General features: G+C 53.9%; 2 protein-coding genes across 8 annotated transcripts; one reads left to right on the top strand and one right to left on the bottom strand.

Moving 5' to 3' along the window:
• Positions 1-807: 807 nt before the first annotated feature.
• On the bottom strand, positions 808-4409 carry Inha (inhibin subunit alpha). The gene is made up of 3 exons (XM_027397320.2): positions 4109-4409; positions 3374-3596; positions 808-1837 (listed from the first exon to the last, which is right to left on the bottom strand). Exons 1-3 carry the CDS (start codon positions 4157-4159, stop codon positions 1008-1010), a joined length of 1104 nt encoding a protein of 367 aa, XP_027253121.2. The 5' UTR covers positions 4160-4409; the 3' UTR covers positions 808-1007.
• Positions 4410-4640: 231 nt separating this feature from the next.
• LOC100766443 (obscurin like cytoskeletal adaptor 1) lies at positions 4641-23960 on the top strand. Of its 7 annotated transcripts, XM_027397311.2 has the most exons (21): positions 4641-5684; positions 6958-7227; positions 7305-7556; positions 7702-8004; positions 8156-8452; positions 10067-10339; positions 12000-12272; positions 12908-13180; positions 15931-16203; positions 16736-17011; positions 17086-17373; positions 17531-17806; positions 18369-18638; positions 18767-19039; positions 19986-20252; positions 21035-21147; positions 21712-21868; positions 22029-22190; positions 22482-22586; positions 22905-23174; positions 23822-23960. In XM_027397311.2, the coding sequence occupies exons 1-21, from the start codon at positions 4673-4675 to the stop codon at positions 23827-23829; spliced, it is 5691 nt and encodes a 1896-aa protein (XP_027253112.1). In that variant the 5' UTR covers positions 4641-4672; the 3' UTR covers positions 23830-23960. The 7 variants fall into 7 exon arrangements, with proteins under 7 accessions (XP_027253112.1, XP_027253115.1, XP_027253114.1 ...); XM_027397314.2 differs by lacking the exon at positions 17531-17806; XM_027397313.2 differs by lacking the exon at positions 19986-20252.
• The last annotated feature ends 22 nt before the right edge of the window (positions 23961-23982 follow it).

Raw genomic sequence — 23982 nt, 5'->3', positions numbered from 1 at the left:
GAAGCATCAAGGGACCCAGGGAACTTGGGGATTCCAGGTCAGTAATGCCAAGTGGAATTTATCTCAAGAGACAACGATGGAAGCCAAGTATGGTGGCTCCACCTGTAATCCCTAGCACTTTGGGAAGCTAAGGCAACATGATTGCCTTCAGTTCAAGACCAGCCTGGACTATAGGATGAGATCTTGTCTCAAAAAATGGTGAGAGTAATTAGGGGAAGGAAGAAAGATCAAAAAACAGATTCTTGGCTATCCTGTGACCATCAGCCAATTGCAATTCTTGGAACTTCATTCTGGGCATCAGACTTCAATCCGATGTTTCTCTCTGACACTGTCAATTCATATATTTGCTCTTCTTCCCACTGAAGCTCCCAGGAGGCATCAAGATATGACTGACCCTCTCTGGACAACTGTCTCAGTGGCGCTGCAAAGTCCACAGTCTCTGCCTAGGCTATGAATGCCTGACCTTGACTTATATATACCAGTGAGTTAGAGCAGCTGCATACAGTGGGGGCTATGACAGCATCGGATGAAGCCACTATGATGGCAAGTTTCTTTTAGGTGTGGCAAGACCAGCAGACTGTGTGACACATCATCTTTTAAGGGGGCAATTTTGTCCCTAGAGTGGGTGTCCAAAGAGTTTTGGGACATTTGGCAGCTTCCCAACAAATTCACACCTAATTTTACCTCTTAGACGGTAGCTCTCCAAAGCCAAATGTAGCTGAGTAACCCGAAATTCCACAATGCCATTTTCTCTGACCCCAGACTTCCCCAACCCTGCATCAAAGACGGCCAAGAATACATGCCAAGTCATACACACTTCCTTCTTTACTGTTATCCACGGGATGGGATCAGGGTGGAATAGGGTCTGGGCCCTCAGACATGAAAGTGTAGGGAAGAGGACATGGAAACCGTCTGTTTTCCACATTCTGCTTTCGTCCTAGCTGATGATGGGGGATGGGGAGGGATAATGGTGGCTATTGGCTGTGGGATGAGGAAACAAGGTGCTTTTAGATACAAGCACAGTGTTGTGTAATAAGGTTGGGTACCATCTCATACTTGAAAGAGTAACCTCCATCTGAGGTGGTTCGGACACGTAGGGACCTCATGCTCCCTGGTAGAGCAGCGCAACAGGGCTTGGCCCCTGGCACCAAAAACAGGGGCTGAGCAGGGGTAGGGGGAACCCCAGGGACCGGCAGGGGCAGATCAGATGTGGGCATCCCACAGCTACCATGGCAGTAGTGGAAGATGAAACTGGGAGGATGCACAATCCAGCGGTCCCAGCCCAGCTCCTGGAAGGAGATGTTGAGTGCAGCTCGATGACAGTAGGCGTGGGCAGAAGGTTCTTCCGGAGGCCTCTGCAGTAGACGCAAAGCTGCAGGAGACCAAGGCCAAGGCATCGAGGGAGTTGAACGTCGGGCCCTCTCGCTTGCACTGGGTGGTCTAGCCCGGGTATGGGCTACCAGGAAAGGCGTGGTCTCTGGTCGAGCTGAGCAGGAACAGAGAGGGCATCGCAGCAGCAAAGCTAGGACAGGGTGGGTCAGCAGGGGGAGAGTAGAGGCCGCTAGGTGCAGTACAGCCCAGCGAGGAGGGCCCTGTCCCAAGGACACAGGCACAGCCATGGGCCCCCCAGATGACAGCACCAGCAGGTCTAGCAGGGTCCCAGAACTATTGGAGGCCTCGGTGTTCTTCCTGTCTAGCCCTGTGTGGAACCACAACTGGGCTGAAGTCACCTGGTGCCTGCGCATGTGTTGGGATGGCCGGAACACGTAAGTGAAGAGACCTTCTCCAGCCTCCTGGGCAAGCCCTCCAGCAGCTGGCTGGTCCTCACAGGTGGCACCTACACGGGCAGAAGAGAGACGGCAACCTTGATCTGTAGGGTTGGAAACATCTCCATCTCCATGAGAAGAATGTCGAGGACATCCCTCAGTGCTGATTAGGTGTCAAACACTGTTAAATTCCACCTAGACCCGTACACTCTCTGGAGTCTTGGGAAAAGTAACAGAGGCTCCCCAGTTTTCCATTCACCATCAAAACAAGACATTGGCAATATCTCTCCTAAACGGCTTTACTAATTAATGTAAACAGCAATGTGTAAGAGCCCATTTCACTCTGTGCTTTCCCCCTCAGGGACACTGGTTAGTGTTCATCAGATTAACATAGTGATTATCTTGGCTGTGGCGTGTATGGATGTGTACATAACTCGTATCTCACCACGTATATCAGAAACTTTATATGACAAATTCCCTAAAATAATGGTATTTTTAAAGGCAGTTTACAGGGTAGGGAGACAGCTCATTTCCTAAGAGGCTTGTTGCTTGACTGTTTGGACCTGAGTTCAATCCCCAGCATCCACAGAGAAAGCTATCTGCATTCCGTGTAATCCCTCACAGCACTAAGGAGGTAGAGACAACAGTGAAAGACTGTCTCAAAACCTAAGGTGGGAAGTGACTGAGGAAGACGTTTACTGCCAACCTCTGACCTTCACACACACACATACATATGCATAATCAAAGGAAAAGAACAACAAAAGAAAGTGGACGCGACGTGGGGAAGGGAAAGAGAAAGAATGGAACGAAAAGGAGAATAGAATAGAGGTCCATTCCTCCCAGGGAAGGGCAGCTGGCATTCCTGCCCCAAAATACACAGAGACTACAGTAAGTATTATGGACCAACTGTTGTCAGAAGACTGGCAATCGGGGCCCCACTAGTACACAGCCTCTCTCATTATAAACATTCTAACAACTGATCCAATTTCTAGAAAAGACACTGAGGCCAGAGATATGAAATGGCTGACAGTTAGCTATTAAGTGGCCAGGCTGGGATTCCACTTGATCTGAAATCCATACTTTCTCCTACTATGCTGCCAGGGGCCGAAGGGAGGGAAGTGAGGGGACCTCCCTAAAAGAGCTGTGGGCCAGATGAGAAGGGGGCCCAGTGGGAGGAGGGCTTTACTCTTCCAGTCATCGGGATATGAGAAACACACAGGGATGAGAAAGAGACTCCTGGGGACATAGCCAAGCATTCTGTTGCATCCCTGAGACCATCTCAAGTCCCAACTACCTAGAGCAATGAAATGGTGTACGCGTGGGTGTCGGTGTGTGTGTAAAGACAAAAGACAGGAACCTGAGCCGTAGAACGTTAGCTTCCCTTTGATATTCCAGTTGTGCCAGGCCCACTGGATGGTTCCAGCCTGAGTAGTAGAGGCTACCACCTATTTGGTGATGACCAGAGAGGCTTAGGAACTGTCCCATTGCTGCAAAGCCAGCTGAGTGCTGGGGCTGCCATTCACACCCAGATCTGCCTGGCTCCCAATCCCTTGAGATAGGTACCAGCTACTTTCCAAAGTTGACCTGCCAGTCCCCAACTTCATTACCTGTGGCTGGGAAGAGGATGACCTGGGAGACATCCTCCTCCTCTGGTTCAGAGGTCCTGTGCATGGAGCCTCCAAGGGCGTGTCTTCGAGGCAGCCGCCTTATTTCAGGACTCCCACCTTCCCCAGCCATTACTGGGGGCCCCAAGGCATCTAGGATAAGAGCCTTCACCTTGGCTAGGACAAGCTCCCGCACCAGTTCTGGCCCCTGGCAGCCGTCCCCATCCTGTAGGGTCAACAGCAAAAGAAGCAGCAGAGACGGCTGGATCACCATAGTTCACTTGGCCCTGACAACAGGGAACCCACACCCTGCCCTGTGCCCCTTCTGTCCAAGACCTTCCCACTCTCCCCTCCCCATCCTACTGCCTGCCTTCTTCTACCCTTCTCACCCCAGTCTCCCCCAGTCCTTCCCACGCCCTACAGTCCCAATTGCCCCTGCCCATGGCATTGAGACCTCCTATCTCTGACGCAGATGTCTGTGGCCCTGAGCCTTATCTCCCACTCCCGCCAAGAATGTGGGGGAAGGGGCTGTGGAGGGTGTTCACCCCAAGTGACCTGACCCATTCATGCGAGCATACAACCCAACACACACACACACACACACACACACACACACACACACACACACACACACACACACGAGAGTCGACGTCAGGTACAACAGGTGCTTGGGTGTTAAGGCTGGCCAGTCATGAGTTCCTGAAAGTGTCATTTGTCAGGAAGACAGAATGTACCAACCCCCTCAGACTTTCTGGGGCTCCTTTCAACTACAGCAGCTGCTAGGGCCATCGTGGGAGAGAAGACCTGGGTCTGGGGCTCTGGGCCGAGGGCAGGTGGTCCCGCCTGCTCTATACTTAGCCTGGAGGAGCCAGTCTGGGCTCTTGTCCTCCAGCTGTGTCATCAGAGAATATTTTTGGGATTGGCAGCTGCAGGCGCCCTGCCACTCAGGCCCAAGCCTGGCCGGCAGTTAGGGACCTGGCGGCAGGAGGTGGGAGGGAGGAGGGGAAAGAGGCCCAGGCTGTGGGAGGGGGCTGGGAAGCGAGGCTCCCGGGAGCAGGAAGCCAGGCCGCCGGCAGACTAGGCTGCAGGGCCCCTGGCTGCACAAGCAAACAGGAAGGACTGCCCCCTGAGCTCTGGCCTCCGGGCCCGGAATCGCCGCGCAGCAGGGCTGCAGATCGGGTCGAGGGGAAGGAGGCGAGCGGACACCGGAGGGCACCGGAGTCCCCGCGCCTACTCCGCCACGCTCCTGTCTCGGCTCCCGGCCTTCCCGCCCACCCAGACGTGCCATTTGCAGCGGCCGCGATGAAGGCTGGCTCGGGGGATCAGGGGAGCCCCCCGTGTTTTTTGCGCTTCCCGCGGCCCGTGCGGGTGGTAAGTGGCGCCGAGGTCGAACTTAAATGCGTGGTCCTGGGGGAGCCGCCGCCCACTGTCTTGTGGGAGAAAGGCGGACAGCAGCTGGTGGCCTCGGAGCGCCTGAGCTTCCCGGAAGACGGCGCCGAGCACAGCCTGCTGCTGAGCGGAGCGCTGCCCACCGACGCCGGGGTCTACGTGTGCCGCGCCCGCAACACGGCCGGAGAGGCCTACGCGGCGGCCGCCGTCACCGTGCTGGAGCTCCCCGCTCCAGAGCCCGAACCCCAATCCTCCGAGCAATCGCTGCCGCCGCCGGGCACCGGGGAGAGCGCCCCGGTGTTCCTAACGGGGCCCCAGTCTCAGTGGGTGTTGCGCGGGGCGGAGGTGGTGCTGACGTGCCAGGTGGGAGGCCTCCCGGAGCCCAAGCTGTACTGGGAGAAGGATGGGATGGCCTTGGACGAAGTGTGGGACAGCAGCCACTTCGCGCTGGAGCCGAGCCCCAGCGAGGATGGCAGGGGTGCGAGCCTGACGCTGCGCATCAAGGCTGTGCGGCTGCCCGATTCCGGGGTGTACGTGTGCCACGCCCGCAACGCGCACGGCCACGCGCAGGCCGGCGCGCTGCTCCAGGTGCACCAGCCCCACGAAAGCCCGCCCCAGGACCCGGATGATCCCCCCGTGCCCGTGGTGGAGCCTCTCAAGTGCGCACCCAAGACCTTCTGGGTGAACGAGGGCAAGCATGCCAAGTTCCGCTGCTACGTGATGGGCAAGCCGGAGCCCGAGATCGAATGGCACTGGGAGGGCCGCCCTCTGCTCCCTGACCGCCGCCACCTCATGTACCGCGACCGTGATGGTGGCTTTGTACTTAAGGTGCTCTACTGCCAGGCCAAAGATCGGGGGCTCTACGTGTGCGCAGCGCGCAACTCGGCGGGTCAGACTCTCAGCGTGGTCCAGCTGCACGTGAAAGGTAGAGCACTGTGCCTTCAGTGCCCTCAGAGATCCTTCATGTTCTTGTCCACCTCCGTGTCCTGGGAAATATCGAATTCCCATTTCCTACCTGCCTCCCACCCTCAGGGATGTGGATTTAGACGTCTTCAGTACACTTGTGAAATGCTTAGCAAACTGCCCAGGCAGATGTTGAAAACCACTAAAACCACTAAATTTAGGAACAGATGACTATGTGTAAACCTCTCAAGTCCTATACTCTCATCCTTTGCTCTTCTAGGCCTCCTTTCTCAACTGGATTCCCATCGGTAGCTTTGTCTGTAAGATAAAAGGAGCCTTTTATGGGTGTAAATAACTAAGTCTAAATTTATAACATGCTAATCGGTGAGAACCAGGGGGCTGCTGTATTGAAAACACACATTTGGAGTGGAGGCTGTGTTCACAGTTTCAGGCCCTGAATCTGTTACAAGGAAAACCCGTGCAGACCTCCCTGAAGCAACTGCTCATTCACAGGGAAGATAAACTTGCTAGAGGAAAAGTACCCAGCAATCTCTATTCTTTCATTAATCTGCTGTTTAAGTTTGAAAGAAGATTAAAGCAAAAGAGCGTAAATAAGTAAATAATTAAAAAAACCTAACATGTTTTCAATATTCATACACAGAAAACAAAATGTACCCTAATGTCACACTGGAAGCTAAGGTTCTCCTTAATAGGACTTGATCACAACTCGAGGGGTCACGCTTTCACTGGCTATTGCCTAACTTTCTCCTTCCAAAGAAAGCATGTTGGGAAGTTCCCTTGAGTCCTGCCTGGCACTTAACCAAGTGTGTGGTACCTGAGCTGTGGCAGTGTCCTCAGGGGCACAACTAACTCAGTGTGCCCAAACTCGCCAGGCCAGTGCAAAACTGCAATGTTCCCAAAAGTAAGGAAATGTCTCCAAGTGGTACGACAACTTGTTTCCCCAGCACAAGTTACCTCGCTGGTGGCTTCCTATTTCTGAAATATGGGTTCAAAATGCTTAAAAAATTCAATGCAGACCCCCACAGAATTAAGGGAAAGTTGTAGAGTTAGGGGACAGTTTGAAGATCACTGATCTGGCTCAGCTCTATCCTTCCTTTCTCCGTCTAACACACAAGCAAACCGATGTGTCCAAGGTGATACGGCTGGTGAGCACCAGGGTCAGGCTGGAAATTATTTGGCTGCCACCCCCAGGCTTCCGGGAAGAGCAAGTAATGTATGGTACCAGTTCTCCTCCTGTTTCTCCTGAGCCTTCTCTTGCTCCCCTGTTTCTGCAGAACCCCGCCTCCGGTTCACAAGGCCCCTGCAGGATGTGGAGGGCCGAGAGCATGGGATTGTAGTGTTGGAATGTAAAGTACCTAACTCTCGAATCCCCACGGCCTGGTTCCGAGAGGACCAACGACTGTTGCCCTGCCGCAAGTACGAGCAGATTGAAGAGGGCACTGTGAGACGCCTCATCATCCACAGGCTAAAGGCGGATGATGATGGTGTCTACCTGTGCGAGATGCGGGGTCGAGTGCGCACCGTGGCCAATGTGACAGTCAAAGGTCAGCTGGCCGGTGGGAGGAGGCTGAGACTGGTGGTGTCTAGATCCTGGGCTGATGGATTCCCATCCACATCACAGGACCCATCCTGAAGCGCTTACCCCGGAAGCTTGATGTCCTGGAGGGAGAGAATGCAGTGCTGCTGGTGGAGACCCGAGAAGCTGGGGTCCAAGGTTCCTGGAGCCACGATGGGGAGGAGCTACCAGCCACCTGCCAGAGCAGTTCTGGTCACATGCATGCCCTGGTCCTTCCAGGGGTGACCCGAGAAGATGCTGGGGAAATCACCTTTAGCCTGGGCAACTCCCGTACCACTACTCTGCTTAGAGTCAAATGTGAGAGCATGAAGCCCTATAAACAGGAGGGTCAGGGCAGGAGGGTAGCCAGTTGCCAGGTCCTGGGTTGGCAAAGTGGATTTAAAGCAAAAGTGTCGGTGGAGGCTTGTGCAAGGCTCGAATGAAAATCTCGACTTTGTCTCAGGTGTCAAGCACAGTCCTCCTGGGCCCCCTGTATTGGTTGAGATGTTCAAAGGCCAAAAGAACACAGTCTTGCTGACCTGGAAGCCTCCCGAGCCTCCCCCGGAGACCTCCTTCATCTACCGCCTAGAGCGGCAGGAGGTTGGGTCTGAAGATTGGGTCCAGTGCTTCAGCATTGAGAAAGCTGGAGCCGTAGAGGTGCCAGGGGACTGTGTACCTGCCGAGGGCGACTACCGCTTCCGCATCTGCACAGTCAGTGAACATGGCCGCAGTCCCCATGTCGTCTTCAATGGTTCTGCTCACCTGGGTGAGTTAATCTTTTGCCCATCAGTATCTGTACCCCAAGTCATGCCCGCCTTTCTCTGACTCTTGGTCCTTAATGGTGTTTTTCCATCCACTGGCTTCTGCCCTGTCTGGCCCTTTCTGGTCCTAACAGCCGTACTCTGTCTCTGTCTCAGTGCCCACAGCTCGCCTGGTGTCAGGCCTGGAGGATGTACAGGTGTATGAGGGAGAAGATGCTGTCTTCTCCCTTGACCTGTCCACCATCATCCAGGGCACTTGGTTCCTTAATGGGGAACAGCTCAAGAGTAATGAGCCAGAAGGCCAGGTGGAGCCCGGAGCCCTGCGGTACCGCATAGAGCAGAAGGGCCTGCAGCACAGACTCATCCTGCAAGCTGTCAGGCACCAGGACAGTGGGGCCCTGGTAGGCTTCAGCTGTCCTGGTGTGCAAGACTCCGCAGCTCTCACTATCCAAGGTTGGTACTGGAGGACACCCAGGCAGATAGGTTCGAAGCACGTTTTGCCTGTTTTATAGCTGGGCTAGAAGAATACGGGGCATTCATGATGGGCTCCGGTTGGAAGTTCAGAGGTTGAGAAGGCCAGTTTCAGCTTAAAGCATATAGAGCTTCCTTGGGCTCATCAGTGTCATTCCTATTCTTTGTATTGCTTTACTTTGGAGTAATTCTGTCATGTTGGGCTGGGGTACAGCTCAATGATACAACATTGCCTAGCATATGCAAGGCCATGGGTCCAACTCAAAATCAACAAAAAAATATATGTCCTCTCATTTGGATGACATGGATCCTGGCCCTAGTCCCTGCCTGCTTTCTGTCATCTTGTGTGATTGCCAACACTGTCTTCTAGCGGTTCACCTTGAGCCAGGCACAGCCCTAACCACTTGACGTAGGTAATTAGCACAATCTTGGGTAGTCTGGCTCCAGGATCCCTCCCACACACACACCACACACACACACACACACACACACACACACACACACACACACACCATACTTTCTTTGGAACAAGGAAGGGGAGGGAATGTAACATCACTCAGGATTGCCAGGGCAGGGGCTGCTAAAAATTCAAGGGCCATCCTAGCACATAGCTGTCTTGCTATTGCTAGAGAACCTGGGGCCTTACAGCAGTAACTTCCAGCATTAGAAGTAGAGAGCAAAGGCAGGAATTAACCAGGAACAGCATTTCTACATTGTAACCCAGGACCACTAACACCAGAGGCACAAAGAAAGACGGGCTCTTTAAAAATTCTTAGGTATAATAAAAGCACTTTGGTTAAGCAATGGCCTAAAAGCCTGAGTTGGACTGTTTTCTGTTGCCATAACAGAATAACTGGTGCTGGGACTTTTGTTTAGCTCACGGTTCTGGAAACTCAAAGTCCAAGGTTGGTCAGCCCCATCAGTTCAGTCTCTAGTGCCCCTCCCTCCAACCTTTTACTAAGTCAGGACATGACAAAAAGTAGAAAGGCTGTCAAGATCAGAAGGAGGCAAGTGCATAGGGTGAACTTGCTTTGCAGCAATGTACTCAAGGACTGACTGGGGGCCTTTGAGAACTCCCACCAAGCCTCACCACAGCTATTACTTCCTGTTCTTCCTTTCCTTTTTCTTTTGCTGTTTGTTCTGTGCTTTTGTTGTTGTTGTTGGTCGGATGGTTGGTTGATTGGTTGGTTAGGTGTTGGTTTTGGTTTTAAGGTGTCGTCTCCCTGCACCACCATACCTGGCCGCATGTTCTCCTTCTTAAAGGACCACGTTTCCGTCACATGAACTTTTCAGTGCCAACTCAGACCATATCCAAACCATAGCAAAGCACAATCCCTTTTATTTTTTTTTTAAAGTACAGGAAATTGAACCTAGTACCTTATTGTGTGTTTCACAGATGCCTTGCCACTGTCCTCTTCCCCTTTGACCTCAAACATGTTTTTAAAAACCCTGACTGACAGCTGGGCTTTAGCCACTTACAGCAGTTGTCCTCCCAATTTGTTCACCCCTACACGAGCACACATCTTGGGAAGGGGATGCATATTGGAGCATAATAGACCAAAGACATGACAAATGACCAGCTTTCTCTCCATGCAGATAGCCCGGTGCACATCCTGAGTCCCCAGGACAAAGTGTCACTGACCTTCACAACCTCTGAACGGGTAGTGCTGACCTGTGAGCTCTCAAGAGTGGACTTTCCAGCAACCTGGTACAAGGATGGGCAGAAAGTGGAGGAGAGTGAATCACTCATAGTAAAGGTGGATGGGCGAAAACACCGGCTGATCCTGCCTGAGGCTCAAGTCCCAGACAGTGGTGAATTTGAATGCAGAACTGAAGGGGTCTCAGCCTTCTTCAGCATCACTGTTCAAGGTCAGGAACCATGTTGGCCTTTTCTGCCTGACACTGCTGATTCTGGGAGCTTTTTAACCCCTGCCCCTGTTGGCTTGGTGGGTGTCCCCTTATAAGAAGGGCTTTTTATTTGTTTCATTTTGTGGTATTTGGGTGTGGCTTAGGGCCTTGTGGGTTCAGGGTGAGCACTGCTGAGATGCATCCCTGGTCTTGCATTTACCTCTTTACTCTCTCATATATCCACATCATCGAGCACACTTGCCCACCAGTGCATGAACACCCTCTGCTGGATTGGGTGAGGCGCTAAAGGCAACTGAGGGAAGAAGGGAGTGGCTGGCATTTATTGAGAACCTACTCTGGGGCTAGAGCCATGCTAGGTAATTTGCACCTATGCTATTTTGTTTAATTTCCACAACTCAAGAAAGTATAACCTCATCCAGGCAGTGGTGGCGCACACCTTTAATCCCAGCACTCGGGAGGCAGAAGCAGGCAGACCTCTGTGAGTTCAAGGCCAGCCTGGTCAGCAGAGCGAGTTCCAGGACAGCTAGATTTGTTCCAGGATTATTGCAACTTCACTGTCACCACTTAGTCAACAAAGATGGTGGCTTGGAATCTTGCCTAGGCCTGGCTTTTTCCTGCTGCATGTGGTGGTTAAAGTGTGCAGAAGTATTAAGTGTATTGGTCCAGTGGTTCACATAAGCCAGGAGCACGATAGAAGCCAGTGCATGTTCCCAGGTCTCCTGGGATATCCAGAGTGGAAGCATCCAGGGCTGAGCCTGGCAGATCTTCTTTTTAGAAAGCTGACAGTAACTCAACAAGGTGACGCATGCAGATCTGAGGCCGGCCTCAGCAATGTGAGACACCATCTCCAGAGAAGAGGGGGGGGGGAGGAAGCTGACTCTCAAGGAGGGCAGCTTACGAGCTCCTGATCTCTTTGTGTAGAAACCCATTACCAGGAGACCTTGTGACCCCAGCCTGAATATGTCCTGTGACAGGGAACTCACTACCCATATTAATCTGCTTTCTGTCACTGTAATGAAATACCTGAGACATTCATTGATAGTGAGAAAAGATTTGTTTGGGGGATTCCGACCCAAGACCAGGTGGACCCATTGTTTTGAGACTGTGATGGGGGCGCTGGATGACAAAGGCAGGTTGTTTGTGGCAGAACAAATTGCTCATCTTCGTGGTCAGGAAATAGGAGGTGAAGGGAGTGGGATGAAGACAGGCCCCAGTGACCAAGGTTTTCCCATCAAGTCGCGCTGTACATAACACCGAGATAGGACCAGACCGGCCTGCAAGCCCTTGACATCTGGACCTTGGAGATACGGCCTGTATACAAATGGAATGGTTGTCTGATACTGGCTAAGTCATCCTCCAGGCCTGTCCTTCCTGTCGTGTCCTTGTGAAGGAGACAGCAAACTCAGCCGTGTGCCTGTGATTGTGAGCTCCCTTCAGCCTCTGTCACTATCGGATGTCATTCAGCTACCTTTGGGGACCTATGGATCACTCAGTGCCATGCCAGTAGAGTCTCGTGTCATTTGTCCCCAAACTCGTGCATGCCGGGACTTTGGTAACCCCTCTCCCTACCACCAGTGTCTTTCTGTGTAGAGACACGTCTCCTGCCCTTGGGTCATCTGTGTAAGGGGGTGTTTATGATCCGTCTCTGTTCCCCATCCAGATCCCCCAGTGCACATTGTGGACCCCCAGGAGCATGTGTTTGTGCATGCCATCACTTCCGAGTGCGTCATGCTGACCTGTGAGGTAGACCGAGAGGACACCCCTGTGCAGTGGTACAAGGATGGGCAGGAGGTGCAGGAGAGTGACTCCCTGGTACTAGAGAATGAAGGGCCCCATCACCGCCTGTTGCTGCCTGCAGCCCAGCCCTCCCACGGGGGCGAGTTTCAGTGCGTCGCAGGGAACGAACGTGCCTACTTCACTGTCACTATCACAGGTGGGACCAGCTAGAGCAGATACCGAAACTCTTCCTGAGGGTCACTCTTCTACCTCCCCACCCCCCCTTCCCACCCCACCCCCAGCCTCCCTGCATCGTCTAGTCCTGAGCATACTACTGGCTATTCATCCCCCAGAGAGCCCTGCCTTTTCCATCTTCCAGGAGTCCTCTGCTAAGAAGGTTCCTTGGGGGCAGCAGTTCTGTTACAGAGCAAGTGGTACCAGGTGTGGAAGGGGTTAAAACATCTCAGAGGCCTGTAGGGGTGTAGGGGACCCCAGTTCCACCCGGGACCCGGACCCGGCTGCCTTCTCCCACATTTTATTTTTTATAGTGTCCTTGTCTCACCCCAGAGCATGTGAACTGTTCCCACAGCTAAAGTCGACACCCCAGTCCCCATTATGCTACTCCCACACAAAACTTGGCGAGTTTTGGAGATCGTGGTCCTGTCTTTCTGACCATGATGGCTGTGTTCAGGATTGTGTGGCTCTAGCTGTGAGTGACTACCTACAGAGTGGCTTCTCCTTCAACACATGGCAGACTTTGAAATCATAGGGGAGAGGCATGGATCAGGTAGGGTAGCAGGGCACCCCAGTAGCATGCCCTCTTGCCTAGCAGCAGTTGTCTCTATCCTTCAGATGTTTCCTCATGGATCGTGTACCCCAGTGGCAAGGTGTATGTAACAGCCATACGCCTAGAGCGTGTGGTGCTGACCTGTGAGCTGTGCCGGCCCTGGGCTGAGGTACGCTGGACCAAAGATGGGGAGGAGGCAGTGGAGAGCCCAGCACTGCTCCTGGAGAAGGAAGACACCATCCGCCGCCTGGTGCTGCCCTCAGTCCAGCTTGAGGACTCCGGCGAGTACTTGTGTGAAATTGATGATGAGTCGGCTTCCTTCACTGTCACTGTTACAGGTGTGGGCCCACCCCAGCCCCCAGAATCACCAGGGGACAACCCTGAGAGGGAGGGATGTTCCTCACGAGAAAGCTTGCTGGTGTGAGGGAGGGAAGTGTGGGTTGAGGGTGCATGCACCAGGGACCCTGCTGGAAAGAACCTGGAAGCCCAGCTGGAATAAACAGGCCCTTCTCCAGTGTCAAGGCCAGGTCTAGCCGTGCTCCACCAGCTCACTGGCTGAACACCCCAGCACTGGGCCAGGTGCTTGGGCTACAGGTCAGGGAGCTGCCAGACCAGTTAGGAAGACAGTTGTTAACTAAGGGTCGCAGATGGGGAGACCCTTGGGCTCCGTGCAGCCCACAGATGTGTTTTGTTTGGCCTGCAGAGTCATACCAAAGTCAGGACAGCCCAAATAACAGCCCGGAGTTATGCGTCCTCTTGAAAAAGCCGAAGACCCGGCGGCTCTGGTCCCGTTTCCCCCCATGGCGACGAACGGCTGGCACTGAGTAGCAGCTGCCCCATAATATGGGGCCCCCATCCCTCTGTTCCACCCTTCCTGCCATTCCTTGCGCCTCACCCCAGACCTTTTGAGCTATTGACTTCACCCTGCTTGGCCTCTGCATTTTGCAACCCCTGTGTTAAACCAATAAACACACCAATAAACACAAGACACCTGTGATAAGTGTGTTAGGGTCGAGGGCTTCCCAGAACAGACAAGCAGGGAACACCTGGGAGAAAGTCACCCAGGGTGACTGTAATATAGGCTGGGCTCTATATATTCAGCAGCATATGAACAGACATGCATTTCCTTCCCAAAGGGCACAGCCTAGTAAGAAAGTCAGATGCGTGTCAGTGTAGGCTGTCAAGGTCAGCGTAGAAATCCTAGGGCTGGCAGCTGCTATCCTGGTCATAGTAATGAAGATGTTTACTTACTCTGTTGCTGCTAAGTTGAGTTAAGGGCTGGGCAGAGAATATTCTAGGTTGGGCAAGTACTGGGTGGCTACAAGTAATGGTTTAAGCCAGAGACTTCAGGATGGTAGTGCGGGTGGGTTTAAGCAGTCCCGGGCATCACAGAAGAACCCCAGTGGCAGCCCTGAGACAGCTACCCTATTGTTCGCGGTCCTGTTACCTTCCCCGGCCTGCCCATGCCCAGGCCAAGCTGCTTAGGCACTTCCACTCCCGATACCCCAGTTAACGGAATCTGTAATGGCAACAAGGCTGTGCACACATTCTGTTGTACAGCCAGTTACCTTCACTCTCTTGCTCCCAGCCCTGGCCAGACATAACAGCCACAACCACAAAGCACCTGGGTACCTCACAGCAAAGTTCACACAATTCACCACCTCACTTCCCGGTCAGAGTGGATCAAGCCCCACACCAAATGGGTTCTGTTGTCATAGCTTTCCTCCAGCTCACTGCCCCAAGGAGCTACCTTCTGTAATCTCCTGGCCTTGTCATGACTGGATCAGACACTTTGAGAAAAGAATCCCATGTGTGGAGGTGTGCTACATGAGCTCAAGGCCTCCAGGTGCTGTGGCTGGGTCCCTCTGTGAACTTCTCAAAAGTCCTAGTCAGGGAAGCTAGCAGTTCTCCAGCTGGCCACAAGGGGGCCAGGTGTACTCTAGTCTGGAAACTTGACTCCCAGAGAAACAAGAGGGCATGGTACTAGGGTAAGCTTGGGCTTGCTGACCATCTAATATTGACTTGGTTCCTTTTCTGTGGAGGAGTGGCCTGTGCTTGGGGATGAAATCCCCAAAGCAGCGTGTAGCATCCCTGGGAAACTTTTAGACAGGTGTTAGCAAGTCTGGTATATAGGAACAAAAACCTTTCCCTAGTTGCCACAAGCCTGGGCTTGGAGTCCCTCCTACTGCCAGCAGCAGGAGAGCCTGCCTGGAACAGAAGGTGCTTCTGCTGTCCCCAGGAGCTGTAGTCATCTGTGACCTGATGGACAATTCATTGTGTAATCATTCTGTGCCGTAGTTCTTTGATCTGGGAAATGGAGTCAGCATAGTACTTTTCTCCAGACATCACTGTGAAGTTAACCATGCAAAGTGCTTACAGCCATTGCTAGAGCATTGGGAAGTATATGTTCTTACGCATCCTGACCATCCCTTATACACAATTTTGAAAGACCCCAAACCCTCACTATCAAAAGTCCTGTTCAAGGTTCAGCAGTCATCTGGGTATGTGGTGTACATCTTTAATCCCAGTTCTCGGGAGGCAGAGGCAGGTGGTGCTCTGTGTGTTCCAGGCCATCCTGGTCTACACAATGAGTTTCAGAATGGCCAGGGCTATATAGTGAGACCCTTTCTCAAAGGAAAAAAAGTGAAGGAAGGAAGGAAGAAAAGAAAAGAAAAGTTTGGAAATCAAATTTATTTCACTAAAGCTGAGTTTAGCTGCTGCATACTTAATTACTCTTTAATTATCTGGTAGGGCTTGTATATCTGTATCTTTGTGAGATGTGACTGTATCTTTTAATATGTCTTGCTGAGGGCAAATATGTTGCACACAGCAAAAATGTTAACTGGAATAGTTATAATGGGTGGGGGCAGGGCCTGAAGGTGTCTTCTAAATGAGAAATGCATCCTTTTTAGACTTCGAAATATTCTGATTTCTGTAAAAGCCTGGCCCTAGGGATTTCCAGAGACATATTGGGTATCTATTGTTACTTACTATTGTGCTACACAGTACTCAGGACTATTATTACCACATGGGCAACAGGGCTCCAGTCCTTCCAGTTGGTGACAGCTTTGTTTGCCCTACTCCACAGAGCCTCCCGTGCGGATCATATATCCCCAGGATGAGGTGACCTTGGTTGCTGTGAGTTTGGAATGTGTGGTGCTGACATGTGAGCTGTCTCGAGAGGACGCTCCTGTGCACTGGTATAAGGATGGGCTGGAGGTGGAGGAGAGCGAGGCCCTGGTGCTAGAGAGTGACGGGCCTCGTCGCCGGCTGGTGTTGCCTGCTGCCCAGCCAGAGGACGGGGGCGAGTTTGTTTGTGATGCTGGAGATGACTCTGCCTTCTTCACTGTCACTGTCACAGGTGGGTAGTTTCTGTGGGCACTTCCAGGGAGGTAGAGAAATAGGGTGCTATGGGCAGGCATCAACTGTCCTAACTTCCCTCATCTTAGGGATCCCATTCCCCCTCCCCATACCTCTGCTTCACAGTCTCCTCAGTCTTAACCATTAGAGAAGCCAAGCCGGGACAGTGACCACAGGCCTGGTGAGAGGGAGCCCAGTGGTTAGGACCATTCGTTCATTTAACAAATGCTTGTCAAACAACTAGTGTATGCTTGGCACCATCCTAGATGCTGGAGTACAAAGTGAACCAGTGATCTACAGCTTTCTGTGCTTGTGGAACTTAGAGGCAGAGCATGGCAGGGAAGGAAATTGGGATGGATCTAGGGAGGATCGACCTGATAGATCTGGGTATGAGTCTGACCTGCCTCTGTGACCTTGGGCAAGTCCTTTTCCTCATAGGAGCCCTCAGGTCCTTAACCATAAAGTGTATTGGAGAGGCAGGGAGAGAGGCCTTGAGTCAAAATCCTGTGCCCCTTTCTCTGCCCACCCACCAGCCCCACCCGAGAGGATTGTGCACCCAGCAGCCCGATCCCTGGATTTGCAGTTTGCGGCTCCAGGACATGTGGAGCTACGCTGCGAAGTGGCCCCAGCCGGGTCCCAGGTGTGCTGGTACAAGGATGGGCTGGAGGTAGAGGTGTCCGATTCACTGCAGCTGGGTGCTGAGGGGCCTGCCCGCACTCTCACCCTGCCCCACGCCCAGCCTGAGGATGCCGGGGAGTATGTGTGTGAGACCCGAGATGAGGCTGTCACCTTCAACGTCAGCCTGGCTGGTGGGTGTGCCGGGCCACCCTGGGGTGGGGAGGCAGGGGCTGGCTTGGGCTTACAACCTCCTTTCTTTATGCAGAGCTCCCAGTGCAGTTCCTGGCCCCAGAGGCAGCCCCAAGCCCGCTCTGTGTGGCTCCTGGGGAGCCAGTGGTGCTGAGCTGTGAACTGTCCCGAGCGAGTGCACAAGTGTTCTGGAACCATAATGGGAGCCCCGTGCAGCAGAGCGAAGGCCTAGAGCTAAGAGCTGAGGGTCCTCGCCGAATCCTCTGCATCCAGGCTGCAGACCTAAGTCATGCGGGTGTCTACACCTGCCAGGCTGGAGCAGCTCCAGAGTCCCCAAGCCTCACCTTCAATGTCCAGGTGGCTGGTGAGTACAGCCTGGGCAGAAAGCCTTAGTAGCACCCCATACCCAGGGCTCCCCCACTTTCCTAAAACACCACATCTGTCCGCTTGCCCAGTTTCCCCAGCTTGCCTCCCTGTCCTCCTCACTGCCCTCTCAGTGACCCCTAGCTCTGACCCCACAGAGCCCCCGGTGCGGGTAGTGGCCCCCGAGGCAGCCCAGACGAGGGTTCGAAGCACCCCAGGCGGGGACCTAGAGCTGGTGGTACACTTCTCCAGGCCAGGGGGCCCTGTGCGCTGGTACAAGGACGGGGAGCGCCTGGCGGACCAGGGGCGGGTGCAGCTGGAACAAGCCGGGGCCAGGCAGGTGCTGCGGGTGCGGGGGGCACGGAGAGGGGACGCTGGGGAATACCTGTGTGACGTACCCCAGGACAGTCGCATCTTCATCGTCAGTGTGGAAGGTAACAGTGCACCCCTCACACGAGTTGGTTTCTGGCACCCACAAAGACCACCTCCTGTCCTTCTGGGCTCTTCTCATCTACATCTCACCCAACTTGCTGTCTGTGGTCCCCACCAGTGTGAGCATGACCTCACCCTGAGAGAGCAAACTCCCTTTTCCAGGACCCTAGCATGCTGTATGGCCCAGTAGATAAGAACAGGGCTTCTAGAGTCAACTCACCTGGGGTCTCTGCTGTCTGGGAGTTGTGTGACATAGCCAAATTGTTTTACTTCTCTGAGCCCCAACTCTGAATTGGGACAGCAGATAGGTTTCTATGACTATTAGATATTGTCACAGGGCCCATAGTAAATGACTTGGGAAGAGGTGCCAGGCTGGGATTGCAGGGAGCTTACTAAGGAATTGGCATTCTGGTCTTTGGGAGAACCTCCGTGACCAACACACAGTAAAATCTCACTCAAGCTGTAGTAATTGGTGGGAGAATGAGGGCTTGAGTCATGAGGAAGAGGAGAGAAGGAGAAAGGGAGAAAGAGGTACCCAGTTCACTGCCTCACCCCTCCTTCCAGAACCCCCACCAGTGAAACTCGTCTCTGAACTGACACCATTGACGGTCCATGAGGGTGATGATGCCACATTCCAGTGTGAAGTTTCACCACCAGACGCCCAAGTCACCTGGCTACGCAATGGAGCTGTTGTCACTCCAGGGCCCCAGCTGCAAATGGTCCAGAATGGTTCAAGCCACACTTTGATCATCCGAGGGTGCCAACTCAAAGACACAGGGACCGTGACTGCACGAGTGGGAGCCACAGACACAAGCGCCAGGCTCCATGTCCGAGGTTTAGTGCTACTGAGAATAAAATGTCCATTTCCTGAAACCCCCTCACAATTCTGGCTTAGAAATGAGATAGTCAGGACCAGCCTTCAAGATCAGGGCTCCATGACCTCCTTTTTTCTTCCCTTCCAGAGACAGAGCTGCTATTCTTGAGGCGCCTGCAGGATGTGCGGGCTGAGGAAGGTCAGGATGTGTGCCTTGAGGTAGAGACGGGCCGAGTGGGTGCAGCTGGAGCTGTTCGCTGGTTACGAGGTGGGGAGCCTCTTCCCCTCGACTCTCGCCTGACCACTGTCCAGGATGGCCATGTCCACCGCCTCTCCATCCATGGTGTCCTACTTAGCGACCAGGGTACCTACGGCTGTGAGAGCCACCATGATCGAACCCTGGCCAGGCTCAGTGTGAGGCGTGAGTGCCCTGTCTTCTCTTAATTCACACCCACTGGCTGGCCCAGAGTCCCCGAGACACCCCCCCACACACACCAAAGTGCTCCTTTCTGCTAAGGAAAAGTCTGCTCTGGCCACCTTAATCGGGTTTGGGCCTCAAGACTCCCTGATCAAAGGAAAACCTCTTTTTCTAATGTTTTCTGGTTACCTCAGAAGTCAAACTGGACTTTGCTTTCTACCTCTAACTTCCAGGATGGCTTTGCTAGCAATATAAATATTATACTCCAAAAAGACTCTCTCTATTTATTCTTTGAAGGAATGGCTGGCAAATAGCACTTCTCACCCGCCACCCCATGCTAGAGCCCTCCGTGACCTCATGCCATCTCTCTCAAACAAGTCTTCCTAAAGATGAGGTCCATCGCTACTCTAGAGACTTTGAGGAAGTTAGCTGAAATGTCAGGTCTTGGTGATTGGCTGTCACCGGCGATACGTGTTCATCGAAGTATAACGCAGAGCTTCATTGCTCTTTTATCTAGTGCGATAGGGAAACCGAGGGCCAGAAAAAGCCAGAGCAGTTGCCAAAGATCACACAGTGCATGCACAAATTATGTGTTAAAGCTAGGCTCCAATCCCAATGGGTTTGGCTTCAGATTTCCTGTTCCTTCCAGTGTCACAGAACCCCACACCGTGTGGCTCCCCACGCTTCTCAACCTCCCCCGAAACTCTTAACCCTACCTTCATGTGTTTTCCTTTTCCTAACACCTCTCCCCTGACCAAATCTAGCCAATTGTGTCTGCCTTTCCTCCCACCCACCCGGTCTGAACTTCTATAGTTCTATAGTTAGGACCTTCAATTGCATGCATGGGCTGGGGGCGGGGGGTGCAGAGTGTTAATGGGTGAGTGAGACCCCGAACCCTGCCCAGAGCTCCATCTGGCATCCTCCCTCTCTCCTCATCTCCCCACACCAGCACGGCAGCTGAGGGAACTTCGGCCTCTGGAAGATGTGACCGTCATTGAGGGGGGCAGTGCCACCTTCCAGGTGGAGCTGTCCCAGGAGGGTGTGACTGGAGAGTGGGCCCAGGGTGGAGTCCGGCTGCACCCAGGGCCCAAGTGCCACATTTATTCAGAAGGCCATACTCACAGCTTGGTGCTCAGTGGCCTGGGTCTGGCTGACTCAGGCTGTATCTCCTTTACTGCGGACACCCTTCGATGTGCTGCTCGGCTCTCAGTGAGAGGTGTGGCCTCTGGGCCCCTGCCTGCTAACTTCCTGTGTGTGACCACTGATCTAACCACGTGACTCCTACTGACCACCCTGCCATAGTGGGGAATCCCCAGACCCTCGGAATCTGTGTGGCCCTCACAGTGACCACTTTGAGCACAAGACTGTCTGCCCAGATGCCTGTAACCCTGCAAACCGTGCTACCTTGAACAATCCCTAGTCTGCCTACCTGGACATGGCCCCACTGACTACTCTTATTCTGACTTTTGCTGCCTAAGTGTGCCCCTTGTAGGTCTTCCACTGAAGAGCCGCCAAAGAGTGCACTAATTCTGCCTGAGGGCCCCCATTTTTCCAGCCTTAATGATTAACCTTAAAGGTGTGGTTAATCACCTCAGTGCTCTGTGGAGCTTTTATGTACCCCCAAGCCCAGTGTCTTCAACTATCCATTTCAGCTATGTGACCACTGCTGTCCATGCATCTATGAGTGATCTCTGTGGCGTCTCTTCACCTTCTGCCATTTCCCCTCCAACCCCAGCATGTCCCCTGCTGACTACCTCACAATGTGACTCCCAGCTAGTCACTCCTGTGCCATTGGCTCTCTGGCCCTGCTGCGTCTCCCATTCTCCAGCATCTCCTTTGAACTTCCTGTCGTCCAATGTCTTCCACTCACTAGTGGCCTCCACTGACCACCTGCATGTGACTGCCACTGACCTCCCGTGCCTGTGTGTTGTGAAAACTGGGCCTTCATTCCTCACTTACCCCCACCTCTTGGCGTTGTCCTCCCTTACCCACTCTCAGAAGTCCCAGTGACTATTGTGCGGGGGCCACAGGACCTAGAAGTGACTGAAGGTGACACAGCGACGTTCGAGTGCGAGCTTTCCCAGACTTTGGCTGACGTTGTATGGGAGAAGGTCAGAGCATGGCCCCAGTGCAGAACTATGGACATAACAATAATTCGGACAAGACGCTAACACTCACTGGCCCTGTGAGACTGGCACTAGGCTAAGATTGATGGCACATTTAATCCTCTCTAGTCCTTACAACACCCTGGATAGGTACACCTTATTATCACCAGATTGGTTATCTAAGATTGGTTATTATATTGGATAACATATGTTCTGTGGGATGAACATAGTTGCTCAAGGGCAGACAAAAGGGAGTAGAGCCTACATTGGAAACCAATTTTAGAATCCATACTCGTGGGGGGAGGAGTGGTCCATGCAGAGCTCTGGGCTTTCGGTGCTATTGGTGTCAATTCTTGGCTCTAAAGTCCGAAGGGATGGCACCTTCTCCGAGAAGTGATCAGAAAGGGAAGATGAGGATCAGTCCAACCCTACCAGGGGAACGCAACGAAACCCCTGGTGAGCCTCTAGACAGGTTGGCATGCACAGAGGACACCGCCACCTTCCAGGGCCGTGGCCTCCAGAGTCTTGCTGGGCTCAGTCTAACCGACTACAAATCCCCGCCCTAATTAGGATGGGCAGGCACTCTCTCCGAGCCCGCGGCTCCGACTCCAGGCTCTCGGAGCGCGCCGCCTTCTGCTGCTGCGGCGCTGCAATTCCTCGGACGCTGGGACCTACAGCTGCGTTGTGGGAACGGCCCGCTCCGGGCCTGCGCGCCTGACAGTGCGCGGTGGGTACCCAGGGGTGCCCGGGCTGGGTACTACTTTAGGCGCTTAGACTGCGGAAGAGTGTTTCCCCGACAGTTTACTCACTTCTAGTAAGGGGGCGTGGTGGGGGTGTGTCCTGGCTGTGTGCCCCGCCCCCGCCTCACGCCCACGGCTCCGCCCCAGAGCGCGAGGTGTCTGTGCTCCGTGAGCTCCGGTCCGTTAGCGCCCGAGAAGGAGATAGCGCCACGTTCGAGTGCACTGTGTCAGAGACCGAGACCACCGGACGCTGGGAGCTCGGAGGCCGCGTCCTGAGACCCGGAGGCCGCGTCCGCATCCGACAGGAAGGTCTGGTCGCTTTCCTACCCTCTGTGACCCCTTGTTACCTTGCCCAGGGTGCAGGCAGACTCCGCCCCTTTAGGATTAGCCCCGCCTCTAGCCCGAGCAGCTCCGCCCCACGGCCCCACTGCCAGGGTCTCCCGGACTTTCCTCCGCCGTGTCCAGTCTAGCTCCTTTTCGCTTCCTATCTGCAATTGCGCGCACCGACTCTTCGGAGCCCCCCTGGGACCTGCTCGGGTCGTTCTCGAATCCTCCCGGGAAGCGGCTGAGGCCTCGCTACCTTCCCCTCCCCCCCCCCAGGGAAGAAACACATTCTGGTGCTGAGCGAGCTGCGAGCCGAGGACACCGGTGAAGTCTGCTTCCAGGCGGGACCCGCCCAGTCTTTGGCTCGACTGGAGGTGGAGGGTAAGCTTCTGAGGCGAAGGCGACAGGGAAGGGCATCATCACCGGTCCTGGGACTGACTGACTGGCCGCTGGTCCTAGAGATGCTGCTTCCTTCATCTCTCCTCTTCGAGGGGGCTCTCTTGGGGCAGGTCACAGAGGGCAGCTCATTTCCTCAAGAGGAGATGGAGAGGAAGAGACTTTGAGCCATGCATGCAGGGAAACCGACTATGGCACGGAGGGCTTGTGCCAGGAGTGGATGGAGGTCGTAGGCAGAGAAGATGCACCTGTCCCCTAGGGGCCGTGCGTGTCCTTATTAAGCTCCTGTCCCCCCAACCGCAGCGTTGCCTCTCCAGATGTGCCGCCGCCCACCTCGCGAGAAGACGGTTCTGGCTGGCCGCAGGGCGGTGTTGGAGGTGACTGTGTCCCGCCCTGGAGGCCACGTGTGTTGGTTGCGGGAGGGGATCGAATTGTGTCCGGGAAGCAAGTATGAGATGCGCAGCCACGGCCCCACCCACAGCCTGGTCATCCATGATGTCCGACCTGAGGACCAGGGCACCTACAGCTGCCAGGCGGGCCAGGACAGTGCCGACACACAGCTGCTAGTAGAGGGTGAGTAAAGCCCACTGGGCAGAGTCACCCGAACAGGAGGCTAACCAGGCAGGGGTGCCACCCTATGGGGGAAAGACCCTTGGCAGTAGGTTCTGGTGCATGTGGGGAACGGGGGAGGGACCGGAGAGATTACACCCAAGGCTGAAGAAGAGAGGGAGCCCCGAGTCTCAAGAGAACTTTCTCTGACCTTCCTAGGACCCTTCCTGCTAGGGCTTCTTACTTCCTCTGCTTCTGGTTCATGCTTGTCTCCCCAGAAGACCCCATTGCTACCAGTATCTGTAGCAATGTGCCTCACTACCCACCAGTACCGGCTGGTACCTGACCTCCACCCCCTCCTGCCCGTTGTCCTGCAGGCTTCTGCTCTCTTAAGTGGGTTCAACAGCAGCCTGGGCAGCAACTTCCTTTCTTTCCTCTTTCACATAGGAGGTGCCCACTCTACCCCAAATCTTTGCATATCTTTCACATTTTTCTGTGTGCTCCACCCTTCCTGCCCCCACTTCTTTGGCCCCATAGACACCCTGACAGAGGCTCTGAGAGGGTAGGACCCTGCTCTTTCCCTCGTGGGTATCTAGGCTCTGCCAGGGGGAAGAAATGGGTTTTACCCTAGTCTCCCTGCCACCAGTCTACATGCAGCCACCCCTCTACAGGTGATTAGAGGACTGACCCAGACCAAGCGGGTACCCTCGGACAGTTTGGAAGGAGATGTACCCTTATACTGGGCATGATGGAAAGGAAGGAGCCAGAGAGAATCAGGAAACAATAATAAAAAAAAAAAGCTACCATTCATGCCCACGCCTGTCTGTACACC

The sequence above is a fragment of the Cricetulus griseus genome, chromosome 2 (genome assembly GCF_003668045.3).
Source record: "Cricetulus griseus strain 17A/GY chromosome 2, alternate assembly CriGri-PICRH-1.0, whole genome shotgun sequence".
Classification (NCBI taxonomy): domain Eukaryota; kingdom Metazoa; phylum Chordata; class Mammalia; order Rodentia; family Cricetidae; genus Cricetulus; species Cricetulus griseus.
Note: the sequence above shows the minus strand (reverse complement) of the source record. Positions and strands in the feature narration are given on the sequence as shown.

What these genes read in the sequence shown, in the direction of transcription:
- Inha (XM_027397320.2), bottom strand. Translation starts at nt 4,159, where the DNA reads ATGGCCCTAGCAGCTGCTGTAGTTGAAAGGAGCCCCAGAAAGTCTGAG. An exon ending in GCCCCAGAAAGTCTGAGGGG is followed by an intron (nt 3,597 to 4,108) that starts GTTGGTACATTC and finishes TTGACCCTACAG; the next exon opens with GATGGGGACGGCTGCCAGGG. An exon ending in CATCCTCTTCCCAGCCACAG is followed by an intron (nt 1,838 to 3,373) that starts GTAATGAAGTTG and finishes CTGCCCGTGTAG; the next exon opens with GTGCCACCTGTGAGGACCAG.
- LOC100766443 (XM_027397311.2), top strand. Translation starts at nt 4,673, where the DNA reads ATGAAGGCTGGCTCGGGGGATCAGGGGAGCCCCCCGTGTTTTTTGCGC. An exon ending in CGCCAGGCTCCATGTCCGAG is followed by an intron (nt 18,639 to 18,766) that starts GTTTAGTGCTAC and finishes CTTCCCTTCCAG; the next exon opens with AGACAGAGCTGCTATTCTTG. An exon ending in TGCGCGCCTGACAGTGCGCG is followed by an intron (nt 21,869 to 22,028) that starts GTGGGTACCCAG and finishes GCTCCGCCCCAG; the next exon opens with AGCGCGAGGTGTCTGTGCTC.